Source organism: Microtus ochrogaster, linkage group LG9, assembly GCF_000317375.1.
Source record: "Microtus ochrogaster isolate Prairie Vole_2 linkage group LG9, MicOch1.0, whole genome shotgun sequence".
NCBI classification, from domain to species: domain Eukaryota; kingdom Metazoa; phylum Chordata; class Mammalia; order Rodentia; family Cricetidae; genus Microtus; species Microtus ochrogaster.
This window is the reverse complement of record NC_022034.1, coordinates 160720-178471: the sequence shown is the minus strand read 5'-3', so window position 1 is coordinate 178471 and position 17752 is coordinate 160720. Positions and strand designations below refer to the sequence as shown.

Below are 17752 nucleotides of genomic sequence, written 5' to 3'. Positions count from 1 at the left end.
CCATAGTTGTGGATTTCAGTGTTCATATCAATACCACCTTCAGTGAAACTTTCCTTAGAGAAAAGAAACTTTTTCTATGAAATATATGGATGCATTTGCTAAGAAATTCCTAGATAACTTACTATCAAATAGGACTGTATTAAGGAAGTGCCTTCACAAGAAAATTCTTTCTCCATTACCCCCAAATCAAAATTATTTCAGAGAAATCATGATCTTTGATGCTTGTTGGGGACTCTAGGAAATGACTTTTGTTTCCTGAACCTGGTTCTGCTAGATAAGAGGTAGCAAAGTTGCAAACCATCTAAATCAATCCACTCCTGGTCAATCTTTCAGTGAGGAAACAGATGTGCGCTACCTTAAAAGAGTGTTTAAAGCTGTATGCTTTCAAATTTCTGCAGTTTTATATCAGAGACTTGTCTCAAAGGAATTCATTGTCTCCTGTGATAGAAAGAACTTCTCTTAAAGGTTGGTGTTCTGGAACCTTTATTTGACACTTGCCAGTTTTTCAGCTGAGAACTGAATTTCCTGTAGTTGAAAAGTTTATGTTTTTATTCCATATTTTTTTATTTGAGTTTGTCTTGTTAAGAATCCATATACCAGCAGCACTTAGCACAAAACCTGGATGTTGTCATATTTTATCAAGTATTTCCTATTTGCCACAGCATCAAATCACACTTTAATACTGGGGTCACACATATGTGCAACCAATTACAGCAATTAGGACAAACAAGCGGCCCTCCTTGAACATTTTGTCAAAGAGTAAATGATGTAATTACAATCTCAAAATAAAAAGAGTTAATTCAATAATTTTAAAGAAAATAGTTTATGTAAATCACTCCCACAACCCTAATTTTTTTTTTTTTCTGAAACAATAACTTTACTCTACTTCAAGCAATAGTCTATGAGTACAGTTTTACCCAGGTGTACTACATTTCAAAGAACTTCAAGATTTATTCAATTTATCTAGGAATATGTGTGAACAAAATGGAACCAATATATGGAATCAGCTTTAACAATGAAGACTCACTAGAACAAAAATATTCATTTAATGTCATTGCTTAGGTAGTGATAAGGTCTGTGTTTGTTTTGTGACTTGGCTATAAAAGAGGAGGCTACAGTGAGTAAATTACAAATGTTGATATCTCCTTCATGTAAAGATGAGGAAGGAGAGGTTCAAGGATCAATGAAATAGGAATGCTAGTGCCATTTGTCATGTAAATCCTACTATTCAAACTAGCAGAGATTGGATGACCTAATTTTGACAAAACCTTTGAGAAAGACAGCTTTGACCAAGAAGATGAACCATGAATTTTTCTGTTATAAAACTTTACTGTTAGTGGGAATTTACAGAAGAAAGATATCACAAAACCAGGAAATATTAGTGAAAGATTTTTAATGGAGTTTAGGTGGAAGGTGTCAATCGCAAATCTCAACTTCAAAAGGCATAGATTGTACAGAATAATTCAGTAGTGCTGAATAGGCATTAGAAACAGCAAATGTGTGTTTTAATAGTAGTGCAACTTTAACCTAGAATGGGTTGGTTTCTCCATTCTATGGTATTTTTTTTTCTGCTTCCTTCAAGGCTACCCCATAATTACAGCTCTTTTATTCTTCATGATTTAAATGTTCTATATTATATCAATCTAAAATGTATGCTCAATTATTTTCAAATTTTAATCAAAACATATTTATTTGGCTTCTGGGTGTATTTTTCTATTGAACAATCCCCTAATAGCATCTTTCATTTGAGTGTTTCTCAAGGTATAGATTAAAGGGTTTAACATGGGAGTTATCATTGTGTAGAACACAGCAACTACCTTATCTATAGGTAAAGTAGTTGCAGGCCTCAAATACTCAAAAATGCAAGGTACAAAGAAAAAGCCAGCCACTGTGATGTGGGAAATACAAGTGGAGAAAGCTTTGCGTCTCCCTTCTGCACTGTGGTTTCTTAATGAGTACAGAATAATGGCATAGGAGCCCAGAAGAAGGAGAAATAATAATAGACAGATAAACCCACTGTTGGCAGCAACAAAGAGCCCCAGAATGTGGGTATCAGTGCAGACTAGTTCAAGCAAAGGGTTCAGATCACACATAAAATGATCTATGACATTAGGGCCACAAAAAGGTAAATCAATAATGAAGAGGATCTGTATGATTCCATGAAGAAACCCTCCCATCCATGACACCCCCACTAGCAAGTTACATACTGCTTGGTTCATGATGGTTGCATAGTGTAGGGGCTTGCAGATGGCCACATAGCGATCATAAGCCATCATAATAAGTAGGATGATTTCAGCACCTGCAAAGAAATGCTCTCCAAAGACTTGGGTCATGCATCCATTGAACTGAATGGTCTTTTTTTCATGAAGTGAATCAAAAATCAGTTTAGGGTTATTAACAGAAGAATAGCATGCATCAATAAAGGAGAGATAGGCAAGGAAGAAGTACATCGGGGACCTGACCATTTGATGGTATATGATGGTGAACAGAATGAGCAAATTTCCGAACACAGAGACTATGTAGATAATCAAAAACCCAACAAATACAATTTTCTGCATGTTTTGGTTCTGTGTGAGTCCAAGGAGAACAAACTCAGTCACATTCCTTTTTTCCATCTGTTTTATTGGAAATTTAATAACTTTTTTTGGTCAGGAAAAATAATGCATCATCAATTTCATTTAACTTCTGCTTTCCCATAATTAATGTTTAAATTCTACTCAGGTTTAAAGTTTTGTGAATATTGTTGTGCTGCTTTCACAGGTCTTCATTCTTTGTGTTACTCAAATTGACTCCCAGTTAACTGCATTAAAGATTATAAAAAACAAAGCAAAACAAAAACAACTTTTATAAATAAGGCTGGAGATGGAGAGTTTCAAATATGTGGGGGATCTAAGTAATGGTCACCGATATAAAGCTAAAGTGTTTTGTTTTTAATCTTATGAGATAAGGAACCATAAAAGGTACTTGAAAATATAACTTGAAAACTAACAAGTTGCTGGGATAATAGGAAACCCCGCACACCAATATAATTAATTGACTTTAGTGCCTTGGAAGAAACAGAATTGAGTTCAGTTCTAAATAAAATCCAGTGAAGAAAGATCAGGTATTAATATTTGTCATGTTTTCTTTTCATCATTTAATAATGATATTTTCCTGTACAAAAAACAAATAGAGATAAATTATGATTCTTTTTCAAAGAAATTACCAGGATCTGGAAAATTTTTCACTTTATTTACTTTTTCAAAATAAATATTAATAAGAAAGTAAAATAACTCAATAGTGGGCATGAAGAAAGTCAGGGTAATAACCAAAACTGCTTAATAAAGGAATAAATGAGTTACTATAAAATAATGCATAATCTTTGATAGTATATATGAATCCCTTGTAAAAGGTATAAGAAAGCATTCTATGTTCTACACGTCATTCCTCATTTCCTTGAATACTTTTAAAACTCTGTGTAGCTGCTGTAATTTGTCTATTTTTGAGATAATGAAATGATGGATAGGACCATGTATAAATTCAAGGTCAATATTAAACAAAATGACAAAACATACTGTCTCATAGCAGTAGTTTCTTATGTGTATTTTCTTATTCAATCCCAGTTGTAAATGAAATTGGATTAATATCATTATTTTTCTGCAATTTATATAGTTATTTTTATAATTATATAACATATAATTGTATAAGAGTTTTATGGTTACATAATATAAACCAGAAAATTAGTGCTTCTATACTGGAAATCAAAAGAAAAATGATGACTTTGATTTTTTTCTTACTTAATTTTGTCTGGCAAATTTTTAACAGATATTATTATTAAAAGTCTTACCATTAAACTCCACAATGTCATTTTATACAAATACTAGTTTATAATTTGTGGAATTTTAACAGTTTTCTTTATTTCATATGACTTGAGTGACAACATCTGTTGTGAGCCCACAAATATTATACAGTAAATGTACAGTTGACACTTCTACATGACTATCCACAGGAAGTATATATGTGTACTTCACCTGGAATAATGCATTTTTTGCAGAGCTACAGCAACACTTGTCTTTTGAATAAGTCACTGTCGAGTCTGTAAAAATCTTGTGAATCATGGCATTTCTCCCTTTTGTAGTATCCCAGGAGTGTATAAACCTGACTTTTCCTGTAGGGCAACCAAATATCTCCGCACACACCATGATGTCCTGAAAAGGCTTGAAAAGGATTCAGTCAAGTCTATTCTCATAGCAAAAATCTACATAAAATCAGTCCCCACAAACTTTCTTTATTGACAGCAGCCACTAATAAGTTAGGAGGCCCACAGAGGTTCATAGAGGTATTATGTCTGCTCTAACAGCAGACTCAGAAAGGTGTAATCTGCTGGTCTTCTGCTTTGACTTAACAAATTACAAATATTCTGCATTAACCTTTAAATTGGTTTCAATGAACAGGATTATTGCACTGGAAATTAACTGTTTATACAAGGTGAAGGCCTGAGTTGAAAAATTAGCCTCAAAGAGAAAAATTCTCTCCTGGGCACCTTGCTGGAAACAAAAGCTGTGTCCTCAGAAGAGACTCTGTTAATGCAAATCAAGATGTTAATGCAAATCAAGCCTGCCTGCAGGTTAGAATAGCTAACTAAGCTGTATTTCCAGTTACAGGGTAACTTCACAGTCATGTCCTCTCTGAGACATAAGGTGTCTCCTTGCTAGATTCACTAGTTTCTTGTAAGTCTGTGAAAATGCATACTTGATGGTATTGTCATCAACTAGGGAATTGTTAACTTGTCTGTACACCTATATAATCTAAAAGCTTTGTGGAGATCACCCCTTTATTTTCAATCCTTATGCCTTATCCCCTCCCCTTACCCTTACGCCTATGCCCTTGTGTTTCTTCTTTTTGTTCCCCTTTCTTTCTTCTTATCCCAAGGAGTAAAGAATCATGCTAGTCCAATGTGGCTGAGTCAGTTAGTTCTACACCTCAGATCCTATTCCCAAGGCAGCTTTCACTTGCTGTAGAAGTCTGAAGCCTGTGTGAGTGCTGAGGCTAGTACTTAGTAGCTCTGGATAAACTATATTTAACCAATATTGACAGTGAACATTTAGATGTTTCATGATATATTTACATTCCAGGTACTAAGAAATACATGCTGCTGGAGCCTGGAATTTGTTATTTTATCTTGGCCTAACTAAAGATCACTTTTCTCTAACATGATTATAAAGAGGGGTCCCTGAATTCTCTCTTTTAGATTGTTTTATTGATCTATATATTTTCTCCCCTCCCCTCCATTCCTCCCCTCTCCCTTTCTACCTTTTTTTACTAACCCACTAAGAACTATCACAGTAGTGACCAGACATAACCATTTAAGAATTGAAAGAATCAAGAAGCCAGCTCTCCCTCCTTTCACTCCTCTCATTTTACACTCATTACCTCTCACCTCATGAAGCTGCTTCATTATTTATCTGTATCGTAAAACCTGAATTATATGTTATTTTGAGAATTGGTTAAAATAGAAAAACATGCACAAAGGTAACAAGTATATAGTTTCAAGTTATTTTTGTATAGTTGTGTATAAATAACAGATAAACTTAAGTGGGTGGGCAAAGCAATGAAGAACCTGTCATGAACTAAAGAAGAGTCATCCCCATCATTACTTTCTATGAAGTCAGAGAGATGGGTTTCACCGTGATTTATCTGTATTTGTTCTTATAATCAAGAACTTAATAATAATGCAATTAATAGTAATCTTGGGGGAGAGGTCCAACTACATTTGTATTCTCATGATTTATTCTGATTATTAAAGGAAGTGTCAAAGGGCAAAATAACATTTCATAAATTAGATAGGTGGGTCTTATTCATTGTTTTATTTTTGTTAGTTTCTCAATACCTAATGATAATGATAAAATATTTATCTTTTAAATTTTAAAAATTAGAATGAAAATGAAAACTTCTGTGACTGCATTTGGTGAACCCTGAGAGACGATTATTCCTATATGCAAAAAAATTCACAGTACCTATTAAGCACACTTGAAAAACATACCTTAATAGTTGGGAATCACCTTGACCATAGTTGTGAGTGTTCAGTGTTCACATCAATACCATGTTCAGTGAAACTTTGCTTAGAGAAAAGAAACTTTTCATATTCTATGAAATACATGAATACATTTCCTAAGAAACTCCTAGATAACTTACAGTCAAATAGCCCTGTGTTGAAGAAGTGTCTTCACAAGGAAACTCTTCATCCATTCCCCCAAATTAAAATTATTTCAGAGAATACATGGGCTTTGATGCTTGTAGGGCAATCTAGAGAAACAACTTTTGTTTCCTGAATCTGGTTCTGCAAGATAAGAGGTAGCAAAGTTGCGAAACATCCAAATGGATCCACTCCTGGTCGATCTTCCAGTGAGGCAGCAGCTGTGGCCAACCTTAAAAGAGTGTTTACAGCTGTATGCTTTCAGATTTCTGCAGCTTTATATCTGAGACTTGTCTCACAGGAATTCATTATTTCCTGTGATATGAAGAATTTCTCTTAAAAGTTGGTGTTCTGGAAGTCTATTTGACTAACAGCAGGTTTTCAGCTGAGAACTGCATTTGCTGTACTTGAAAAGTTTATGTTTTTATTCCATATTTTTTATTTGAGGTTTTTCTTGTTAAGAATCTACATACCAGCAGCAATTAGCACAGAACCTGGATGTTGCCATATTTTACCAAGACTGTTCTGTCTCTGCCACAGCCACAAATCACACCCTAGTACTGGGGCCACAAACATGCAACCACTTCCAGCTTTTCTGAGTGACGTGGTGCTCATTCTTATACTACAAACTTCTAATCCTCCTGTCCTTCTACAAAACTTTTTCTAACAAAACAAACTGATAAAGATTTTGTCTATTTTAAACTGATTATTTGAACAAGTCATACATTAACAGAATGCTGTTTTAAATTGTATTTTCATTACCTTGCCTTTGAATATATCCTATGTCTTACAACTAGATATAAACATTTCTTTGGGCAAAATAATATGCAAAAAGAATTTAATGCCATAGGTAATGTCGATGTGCAACAGTGAATAGAAAATCCAAGATGAGAAACAATGTTGCAAATAGCTGTGACTTCAAAAACACACATAGAAAATCAAAGTTATGAAAAACTGTAAAGCTCTCAATTTTAATTACATATTTGAACATTTTGATGTTACATGAAAAAGTAGTTTTACAAAATCTATTTTAATTTGAGACCAATTGTGCATTGGATAAACACCAGTAAAATCTGTCTACCCAGTAAAGCAGGGTTCTTTGGACTGGAGATGGAGGGGGAGGGGTGTGGGGGAGGGGGAGGGAAATGGGAGGCAGGGAGGAGGCAGGAATTTTTAATAAAAAAATAATAATAAAAAATTTAAAAAGAGCCAAAGGGAGGGGGGAACATTAGAAGCCCATATGCCATGGTATGTACTCACTCATAAGTGGATACCAGCTGTTAAAAAAAAAAAGATAATGAACCTATAGTTCATGATCCTAGAGAAGCTAAGTAACAAGGTGAACCCTAAAAAAGCAAGCAAACAAAAAACAACAACAACATACATAGATCCACCTGAAATGGTGAAATATAGAAGATTGCCTGATAAAATTGGGAGCATGGGGGTGGTGTGAGAAGAGAGGTCAGAAGGGAAGAGAAAGGGAAAAGGAAGGAGGGAGGAGAACTTAAGGGAACGGAGGGTCGACATGGAGAAGGACAGAGATGAAAGCAAGGAAAGAGATATTTTGATTGAGGAAGCCATTATGTGGCTAGCAAGAAACCTCACACTAGAGAAATTTTGAGGAATCCACAAGGATGACCCCTTAGCTAAAATCCTAAGCAATAGAGGAGAGGGTGCCTGAATTGGCCTTACCCTGTAATCAGATTGAAAATTATCTTAAATGTCACCATAGAACCTTTATTCAGCTACTGATAGAAACAGAGACATAGACCCACAATGGAGCACTGGGCTGAGCCCCCAAAGTCCAGTTGAAGGGTGGAAGGAGTGAGAATATGAGCAATGTGTTCAAGACCATGATGGGTTCACCCACTGAAACAGTTAACCTGAGCAAATGGGAGCTCACCAATTCCAGCTGGACAAGAAAGGAATCAACATAGGTCCAAACTAGCCCCTCTGAATGTGGGAGACAGGTGGATGGCTGTGGAAGACTGAGGAGCAAATGGTAGCAGCGCCAGTGTTTATCCCTACTGCTTGTACTGGCTTTTGGGGAACCTATTCTCTTTGGATGGATTCCTTGTTCAGCTTAGATATAGTAGGGTGGGCCTTGCAACTTCCTCAAAGCAATGTGCCTTACACTCTCTGAGTACTGGATGGTGGTGAGGTGCAGAGGGATTAGGTGAATAAAATGGGAAGAGGGGAGGGAATGGGAACAGGGATTGATATGTAAAATGAAATAAGACAGTTTGTTTTCTTTAAAAAATAAAATAATATAAATTTAAAAAGGATTGGGAATATACCCAAGAGATGCACTATCATACTACAAAAGAACTTGTTCAACTATGTTCATAGCAGCATTATTTGTAATAGCCAGAACCTGGAAACAACCTAGATGCCCTTCAATGGAAGAATGGATGAAGAAAGTGTGGAATGTATACATATTAGAGTACTACTCAGCGGTAAAAAACAATGACTTCTTGAATTTTGCATGAAAATGGATGGAAATAGAAAACATTATCCTGAGTGAGGTAAACCAACCCAAAAAGATGAACATGAGATGAACTCAATCATAATTGGGTTTTAGCCATAAATAAAGGACATTGAAACTATAATTTGTGATCCTAGAGAAGCTAAATAAGAAGGTGAACCCAAAGAAAAACATATAGTCATCCTCCTGGATACTGGAAGTAGACAAGATTGCTAGGCAAAAATTGGGAACTGGGGGATGGGGTGGGATGGGAAAAAGGGAGAAGGGGAGAGAAATATGAGAAGGGGAGGAGGATGGGGAGAGCTTCAGGAAATGAGATGGTTGGGATAATGGAAGGATTGATATGGGAGCAGAGAAGTATATATCTTAATTAAGGGAGCCATTTTAGGGTTGGCAAGAGCCATGACTCTAGAGGGGTTCCCAGTGGTCCAGAGAGATGTACCCAACTAGGTCCTTGGGCAGCTGAGGAGAGAGAGCCTGAAATGGCCCTATCCTATAGCCATACTGATGAATATTTTGCATATCACTATAGAACCTTCATCTCTCAATGGATGGAGATAGAATCAGAGACCCACATTGTTCCAGTAAATTGCTTGAACTAAAGTTTTAAAAGCTTTTATTCATCTATCCATTTATTTCTTCATTAGAATAAACTATATCTTTATTTTTTTAGATTTTAATGAAATTCTATAATTAGTTTTGATTGTTCTATCTGGTCATTTAGAGCATTTTCATGTCATGCCATCAGGCTCTTTGTTCTGTTTCTATTTTGGTGAACACATTTCCAGTGCTTGAAGTGTCTTAAACCTCTCTTCACCTACCTATGACACACATTCATCCTAGAATCATGCATTTTTCTATATGTATTAATTCCTTTATTTTGGAGAATAGTATTAATATTTAAGATATAGCCAATGGTCATGACATGTAAGCTTATTTCATGTAAAGTGACATTAGAATAGGTTGTGGAGGCTACACTAATCTTTGTATGCAAAATATCTATATTGTTTGTAGAGTTAGGCATCTTTTGTGTATCTGTTTTAGACAATGAGTAAAAATCCATTTATAAATGAGTTACACTGGTTCTGATCTGCCTATTATTTTCAGTATTCACTATCTATTTTTCTCCACTGACTAGTAACGTGTTGGTACACAAAAGACACCAAGGCACCTCTCTGTATCAGAGCACTTGCCTGTCACATGCATTTCCCTGGACTCCACTTCTGGAATTGTTAAATACATAAAACACACTTGAACTCATAGCACCTCCCCAGAGAACATGATAAAAAGTTCTGTGTGCACTGCTTGAGACTAGTTCTCAGCATGAGTATAACTATAGTTTCCTTCCCGTATAATAAAGGAGAAAGAAACTCAAATTGCATAATCAGCAAATTTCCTGTCAATAAAATTTTGTCATAAATGGGAAACAATCTTTTTACAGAACATTTATAATTCTGTTTCAGATTTTTCTCAAACATTTTGTATATAAAAGGATGCTGCTAACTGGTGAGTTGGTAATGAGCATACGTGAATGATAAACTTTTTATAATTACTATCTTCAGATGAAATTAAAATGTATCTTTAAGAAATAATATTTGCCCAAATAATATTGCTTAACAGCTGAATTTGAAATGCTTAGTAGTAAGAAGTAAAATGGTTCTATGGTGTTTTCAAAACAATATATTTGTGACTCAAATGCTTTCTCTCTAAATTGTAGAGTGTCCTATAATTATGGGCTTGGTAGTTTGATATGTGACATATATTTATTAAATTTTTAATTTCCTAATACATAAGCTTGGTAAAATATCGTTATTTGTGTTGAAGCCTTCAAGTAAGAAGTTACAAGGAAATAATAATCTAAAGTTATATGACTTATTCCCTAATAAGGGAGCAGAGTTGATTATAAATCAAAACAACATATTTAAAATAAGAGTAGCACATGTGTAAGTAAGCAATTTCATTATCTTCTATTGCTCATAAATTTGTGATACTGAAAATAGATTTACTTCTACGTTAGTAATTTGTGTAGAAAGGATACTTAAAGAATTGTAAGTATCATTGTAGCTCCTTCATTTTATAGACTAAGAATTTTATGGACTAAGTCCCAAATCTTAGAAGTGTCATTATTATGACCTAATCTCAAATTTCTCCCATCAAGCCTTACTTTTCTTTATGACTAATCATCCTTGAGAAGCTAAGAGATATTGTTATCTAAAACCTTTTAAGAACTATGCACCAGTGATTTTCCAGGGTTATTTATGAATCTAAGAACTGATTCTGTCTGTGGTGTGTATACAGACTTCAAATTAGTTCATAGTCTCATTTTCTAATTGAAGATTTCCTGTTTAAAATAATTGACTATGAAGCAAATATTGAAATTCAGAAAATGTACCTGTTTGCTTGACTTATTCAAACATTTATACAAAATTCAAAATTTGGCGATACAGAATTAATGTTCAGTTTATCTCTACTTTTTCTTGCCTTTGAACAGGGCATATAAAGAGGTAGTGATGAATTCAGGATATAGGATCAGAAAACTCTCAAGATGTAGTTGGCTATATGCTGGTTGTGTTATCATGCATAAGTGTCTTTCAGGATGAGATTATAGCTAACTTTATTTACCCTTTTAAGTGGCACATCAATACTATTACAATGCTGTTACTACAAAATCATTTTTAATAAATCTCTTTCATCTATTATGAAAGTTGATAATCAGAACCTGTCTTTAACCATAAAGTAAGATGTATGTCTTTATTTCAACTTTAAATTTTTTAAAACAAATAATTTATTTTTAAATTTAAATTAACAGGGGTTATATATGAAGTTAGCTACTAATTTGCCACATGTAACCAAGGAGATATCTAACTATAAGGAGTGATTAAATTTTTACAATTAAGGCTTTAAAACACTAATACAGTAGCAATTAAACTCGCTATGCCTACATTTGTAAAAGGGCTGAATCAAAATGAAAAAGAGGCCACAATTTTGAAAGGTAGCAAAGAGGGGCTTATAGAGGGTTTGGAGAAAAGAAGAGAAGGGAGAAAATGTTGTAACTATATTCTAATATATAAATATTAATAAATAAAAATATTTTATAAACTAAAAAACAAAATTTTAGGGAGAAAGTTAAACATCAACTATAATAATCTTCTGAATCAAGTGAACTCAGCTTCCAACAGTATATTCTAATAAGTGCCTAATAAATTAATGAAGAGCATCAGATTATTTCTGCCTGGGAATTCTATAAACTTTAATAACACAATGTGTGTGTGAAATATTTATGCAACTTACAGATGTACAAATCACAAAAGTGTGTGTTTATGAAAATTTATATTACTAACCTAGTTTTAGAATAATTAAATGTATTTTCCTGTTATATAGCAAAATATTACTATTACCTGTTTTGGAGAAAGATTAGAACTTACTTCTAAAAATCTTATGTACATTTAGTCTATTCTTCTTGAAATTTGACTATGGAAATGAAAATCTTCATTTCATAATCAGTATCATAAAAAGCAAGGAATCGAAGGAATTTTGTACAATTTTTGCCTCATATTGATTTGTATGGCATTGTTTTCTTATAGGTCTCTTGCTTATATATAACAGTTTCCAATTTTGAGTGTCTTCCTGGGGTGTGTATGTGTATGTGTGGGGAGTTTGAGTTCCTTCTTTTCTCTCTTTTTTTAAGATATCCATTTTTTGGGGGGGATTTTTTAAGTTGTCTTTGTTTTTTGTTTTAATTGCTTACCTGTTTGTTCTCTTAATAGAGAAAAATGAAATGGTATTGATGAATGAAGAAGTGACAATGATCTGGGAAAAGTTAGGGGAGAAGAAACCATGTGAAACTTTGTTTTTAATAAAAAAGCAATTATTATTAATGTGAATGGTAGTATTAATTAATAATATATCAAAGAATAGAAACAATTTTATAACAGTTAACATCTGAATGCAAAATTAGAGCTAAAAATGCACATTAAAGCTAATATTTTGAGACTTTTTGTCAAGAATTAATTTTAAGATATATATATAATTTTAAGATATTAAGATTAAATGTACACACTGTCAGCCTTGTCCATGATTCAAGCAGTCTAGTACTACATCTGGAACCTATCTACTATAATTTTCATAGTTCATGTAGCCAAAGTTTTTATGATTTTTATTGACTGATAATGAGATACACTATTAATAAATTTTAGTTGTTAAAATTAGACTCAATTTTTTGTGAAGGAACAAAATTGGGAACTTGACTGCAGAACACTAGGTTCAAAATATTTTAATATCTTGAACGCTGTTGTGTTTTTTAATACGTAAATAATAATATTTATGAAAATGCTGGTAGAATTTACAAATAAATTCACTATGTTATTCTGTGAGTTCTATAAGTAGAATCAGAGCAGGACATATTTTATATTCTACTGACAATCTTTGTGATTTCCACAATTCACAGAAAATATGGATTTGTACAATTATAATGGACAATTATAGAAAATCAATCTCTATTTAATTTAAGATTTATTTTAAACCAGATGTTATGTTTTCACAGAATCCTGAAAACTATTGCAACTGAACCCAAGATTTTTATCTGATTTGCTTGACTGAAGGAAGTTAGGCCTAGCTATCACACCAGAAAGAATATATTCATAAAGCTGTTAGCAGACACTTCTAAACATAAATTCTTCAATTATGTCATTTCAGGTGACCTGCATTTTCTCTCTATACGGCACCATGGATAGAAGCAGTAACATCACAGTTTTTATTCTATTGGGACTTTCCCAAAATAAGAACACTGAAGTCATTTGCTTTGTTTTCTTTTTATTTTGCTACACTACTATTTGGATGGGCAATGTACTCATAATGGTTTCTATCACATGCACTCAACTCATTCACCAAACCATGTATTTCTTCCTCAACTATCTGTCACTTTCTGATCTCTGCTACACATCCACTGTAACCCCTAAATTAATGACTGACTTACTGGCAGAAAGGAAACTAATTTCCTATAATAATTGCATGATACAACTCTTTACAACTCATTTATTTGGAGGAATTGAAATCTTTATTCTCACAGGGATGGCCTATGACAGATATGTAGCCATTTGCAAACCCCTGCATTATACCATAATCATGAGCAGGCACAGGTGTAATGCGATCATCATGGCTTGTTGTACTGGGGGATTTGTGCACTCAGCTAGTCAGCTTCTTCTCGCTCTCTTCTTACCATTTTGTGGCCCAAATGAGATAGATCACTATTTCTGTGATGTGTACCCTTTGTTGAAATTGGCCTGTTCCAACACACACATAATCGGTCTCTTAGTTATTGCTAACTCTGGCTTAATTGCTTTAGTTACTTTTGTTGTTTTGGTACTGTCTTATTTTTTTATACTGTATACCATAAGGGCATACTCTATGGAGAGCCGAAGCAAAGCTCTGTCTACTTGCAGTTCCCACTTAACTGTTGTCATCCTGTTTTTTGCTCCTGCGCTATTCATTTACATCAGACCAGCTACCACATTCCCGGAAGATAAGGTGTTTGCTCTTTTCTACACCATAATAGCTCCAATGTTTAACCCTCTGATATACACGCTGAGAAACAAGGAGATGAAGAACGCCCTACAGAAAGTTTGGAGTTATCCAGTGTTTCTGAAAGGGAGGTAAATGACTTGTTCCATGAGGCAAGGCATGTATGGCCATTTTATTAGTCTTTGGAAAGGTAAGTGGATAGATAGCATGTCCGCTCTTAAATTATATTTCTACATGGTCTCTTCATCAATAATGTGGGAATTCTTTTCACATAAGCCTTCTTAAATTTATTTAATCATTAGGACTGTATTCTGGTGATAAAAATAAGCTTCCTCTAAAAGTAATACATTTTATTATTCTTTTAAAGAAATTCATACAATGTATCTTGACTGTATCCAACTTTTCCCTCAAGTTCAGCCCAGATCCAATCCCTTGTCTCCCTTCCTATTTATGATCCTGTTTGTTTGTTTTAAGAAAGTTTCTCACATTGTCATTGTCCTCTTACCATCTTTCCACCCCATGTTTGTGATTTTCGTGAGATTTAAGTGTTGGGATTCTGCTGTAAATATGTTAACTGGGGGCTGGTAGTTGAATGTCTGCTGATCTCTATAATTTCACAATTTAAGTTTTTACAATGGTGTTGGTTTGCTGCAAAGAGAAATTTCCTTGATAGGAGGTGAGAGATGCACTCTTGTGGATATAATGATAAGTATTTAGAATTCAATGGGCATTTTTTTCTGTCTTAGTATATGGCTAGTAATAAAGTCTCATCTAGGTTACATGGCTTCATAATACATGCGTGGTTAGCTAAATTTACAAGATCACACATGAATTCCTCCTATGGAGTGGACTGTAAGTTCAATTAGGGGAACATTGGTTCCCCCTACATGTGATACTATTTCAGTCTTTGGAATATTTTGTCATCTGTTAATATTTGTGCTTTGCAGACATCAGTATAGAAGAATAGGACTACAGTTTCCTAGTCACTGTTCATAGATTGCATGTCTCCTCCTGAAACTAGTCTAGAGCTAGTCCTTAGTGAGGAGGTTTTCATGTCATGCGTACATATCAGTTTGTTCAAATAATGTGTTCAAAGAATTAGATATCTTCAAAAATTGAGTTTTACCTTCTTTTTCTGAAAAAGCACCAAAAACAATAGAAATACCACATACTTTCATGGATTTCAGGTACTCTATGACCAGCAATTCAAATGGAGGTTTTCCATTCCTGATAACGGAGTTTTTGCAAGAAATTCTATAGTTTTAGGAGTAACATTTTCAGCCAGTAGGCCTACTTTCAAAAATTATATACATATTTATTTATATGTTTGTTTGTGTGTGTATATGTGTGGGTGTATATACATATACATATTTACATCTATATGTAATATATAATGTATAGATAATATTTCTATATATGTTTATATGTAGCCATAAAGCAGCTGTCATAAGTTTTACATAGCTTTTTATTAAAACTATTTTAAAATATATTTTTCATTGTATTGATATTTCAATTATATTTTAAGAAATAAAGCTTGCCTGAAGATCAGAGAGTAAACAGCCACCCTGGTCAGCCATAGAGACCAGAAAGCCATACATACACACCTTTATTCCCAGTAGTCACAATAATTAGCCATAGAAACTTCTCAATAGTGGTATACACCTTTAATCCCAGCACTAGAGAGGAATCAAAGACAGGAAAAGACACCTCTCAGGCAGTCTCATTATGAGACTTCCTGGAAGCAGAATTATCATTTTTAGACTGAGGTTGAGGTAATAGCAAATATTTGACTGCTTTGCTTTTCTGGTCTTCAAGTTGAACCTCAATATATGTCTCTGGGTTTTCATTAATGGTGTTACATTTCAGGTTATAACACCATGCAAAGATAAATAAAATGCTACTGTGCTGATTATTTTTTGAAAAATTGTTATGAACTGGTCACCTGGGAATCCCAGTTGTGGAATTGTTTTTAGCACATTGCCCCGTAATGATGTCCATGAAACAGCGATTGATGGGAAGGCATTCTTCTCACTCAGAGAGGCATGGAAATCCCTATGAAGGTGGCCATGTATAAAATAACATGCCATATAGGCCTTGGAAAACGAGCAAGTAAGCAACACCTTTCAATGATTTCTGCTTCAGTTTCTGTGTGCCCTTTCTGACTTCATGTTCTTGTTCCTTCAATGATGGGCTCTATCCTGTAAGATGTAATAAAACCTTTCTTTCCAAGTTTGGATTTTGTCATGGTGTTTTATAATAGCAACACAAAGTAAACTGCCGTGCACCGCGCCCCCGTCTGCACTCAACGTGCTAGAATCCAGTTCGCGAGCTTCGGGCTAGGGGCTGGAGGTTGAGGAAACACAGAGACAGACAGACACACGGACCTCCAATCACTGGTACAAAGCCTCACTGTAATAGCACCATGGGAGGCTTACATACCCAGCAGTCAATGGCCAACAGGTGAAAATCCCATCCTCTGATCCTCTAGGGAAGGCACTGCTTTTATTAACTTCAATCAGAAGGCTCTAGCAGGGAAGAGCAGCTGAAGGCCAGGACTCCAATTGGTCCCAACAGTAAACGATGATAGCAACCTTCGAACTTGACTTCCCTGCTCATGTTCTCTCTCCTTCTGCTCCTCATTTGGACCTTGGGAGCTCAGTCCAGTGCTCCAATGTGGGTCTCTGTCTCTATCTCCATCCATCGCCAGATGAAGGTTCTATGGTGATATGCAAGATATTCATTAGTATGGCTATAGGATAGGGCCATTTCAGGCTCTCTCTCCTCAGCTGCCCAAGGACCTAGTTGGGTACATCTCTCTGGACCCCTGGGAACCCCTCTAAAGTCAAGGCTCTTGCCAACCCTAAAATGGCTCCCTTAATTAAGATATATACTTCCCTGCTCCCATATCCATCCTTCCATTATCCCAACCATCCCATTCCCCCAAGCTCTCCCCATCCTCCCCTTCTCACTTGTCTCTCCCCACCTCCCCTTTCCCCCATCCCACCCCACCCCCAGTTCCCAATTTTTGCCCAGAAATCTTATCTACTTCCAATATCCAGGAGGATGACTATATGTTTTTCTTATTTAGCTTCTCTAGGATCGCAAATTATAGGCTCAATGTCCTATATTTATGGCTAAAAACCAATTATGAGTGAGTGCATCCCATGTTCATCTTTTTGGGTCTGGGTTACCTCAGGACCATGAGGGGGCCTCCCACCCACTGAGACAGTGGAGTTGATCTATTGGGATCTCCCCAAGGCCAGCAGGACTGGCACTGAAAATGCACTAGCTAGTTTGAAACAATTAACTCAATTATTAGATAAATCATCGGGAGGCAGAGGCAGGCGGATCTTGTGAGTTCGAGACCAGCCTGGTCTATAAGAGCTAGTTCCAGGACAGTCTCCAAAACCACAGAGAAACCCTGTCTCGAAAAAACAAAAACAAACAAAAAAAATAGATAAATCAATGAGAGAGGAACTCAGTCCAGTAAAGATATTCGAAACATTTCTGCCCAGTCTTCTTGTTTTTGAAGAGCATGGCGGATTCCTGCCATTGTTTTCAGACTGCGCAGT

At 35.0% G+C, this 17752-nt stretch overlaps 2 protein-coding genes across 3 annotated transcripts; one reads left to right on the top strand and one right to left on the bottom strand.

The window, feature by feature from the left end:
* Nucleotides 1–1688: 1688 nt before the first annotated feature.
* On the bottom strand, nucleotides 1689–7228 carry LOC101990276 (olfactory receptor 4C13-like). 2 transcript variants are annotated; one of them, XM_026787417.1, is made up of 2 exons: nucleotides 7218–7228; nucleotides 1689–2604 (listed from the first exon to the last, which is right to left on the bottom strand). In XM_026787417.1, the coding sequence occupies exons 1-2, from the start codon at nucleotides 7226–7228 to the stop codon at nucleotides 1689–1691; spliced, it is 927 nt and encodes a 308-aa protein (XP_026643218.1). The 2 variants fall into 2 exon arrangements, with proteins under 2 accessions (XP_026643218.1, XP_005363501.1); XM_005363444.2 differs by lacking the exon at nucleotides 7218–7228 and having other exon boundaries at nucleotides 1689–2618.
* Nucleotides 7229–13385: 6157 nt separating this feature from the next.
* Nucleotides 13386–14315, top strand: LOC101989984 (olfactory receptor 4P4). Its single transcript, XM_005363443.1, has one exon. It carries the CDS (start codon nucleotides 13386–13388, stop codon nucleotides 14313–14315), a length of 930 nt encoding a protein of 309 aa, XP_005363500.1.
* Nucleotides 14316–17752: the final 3437 nt, after the last annotated feature.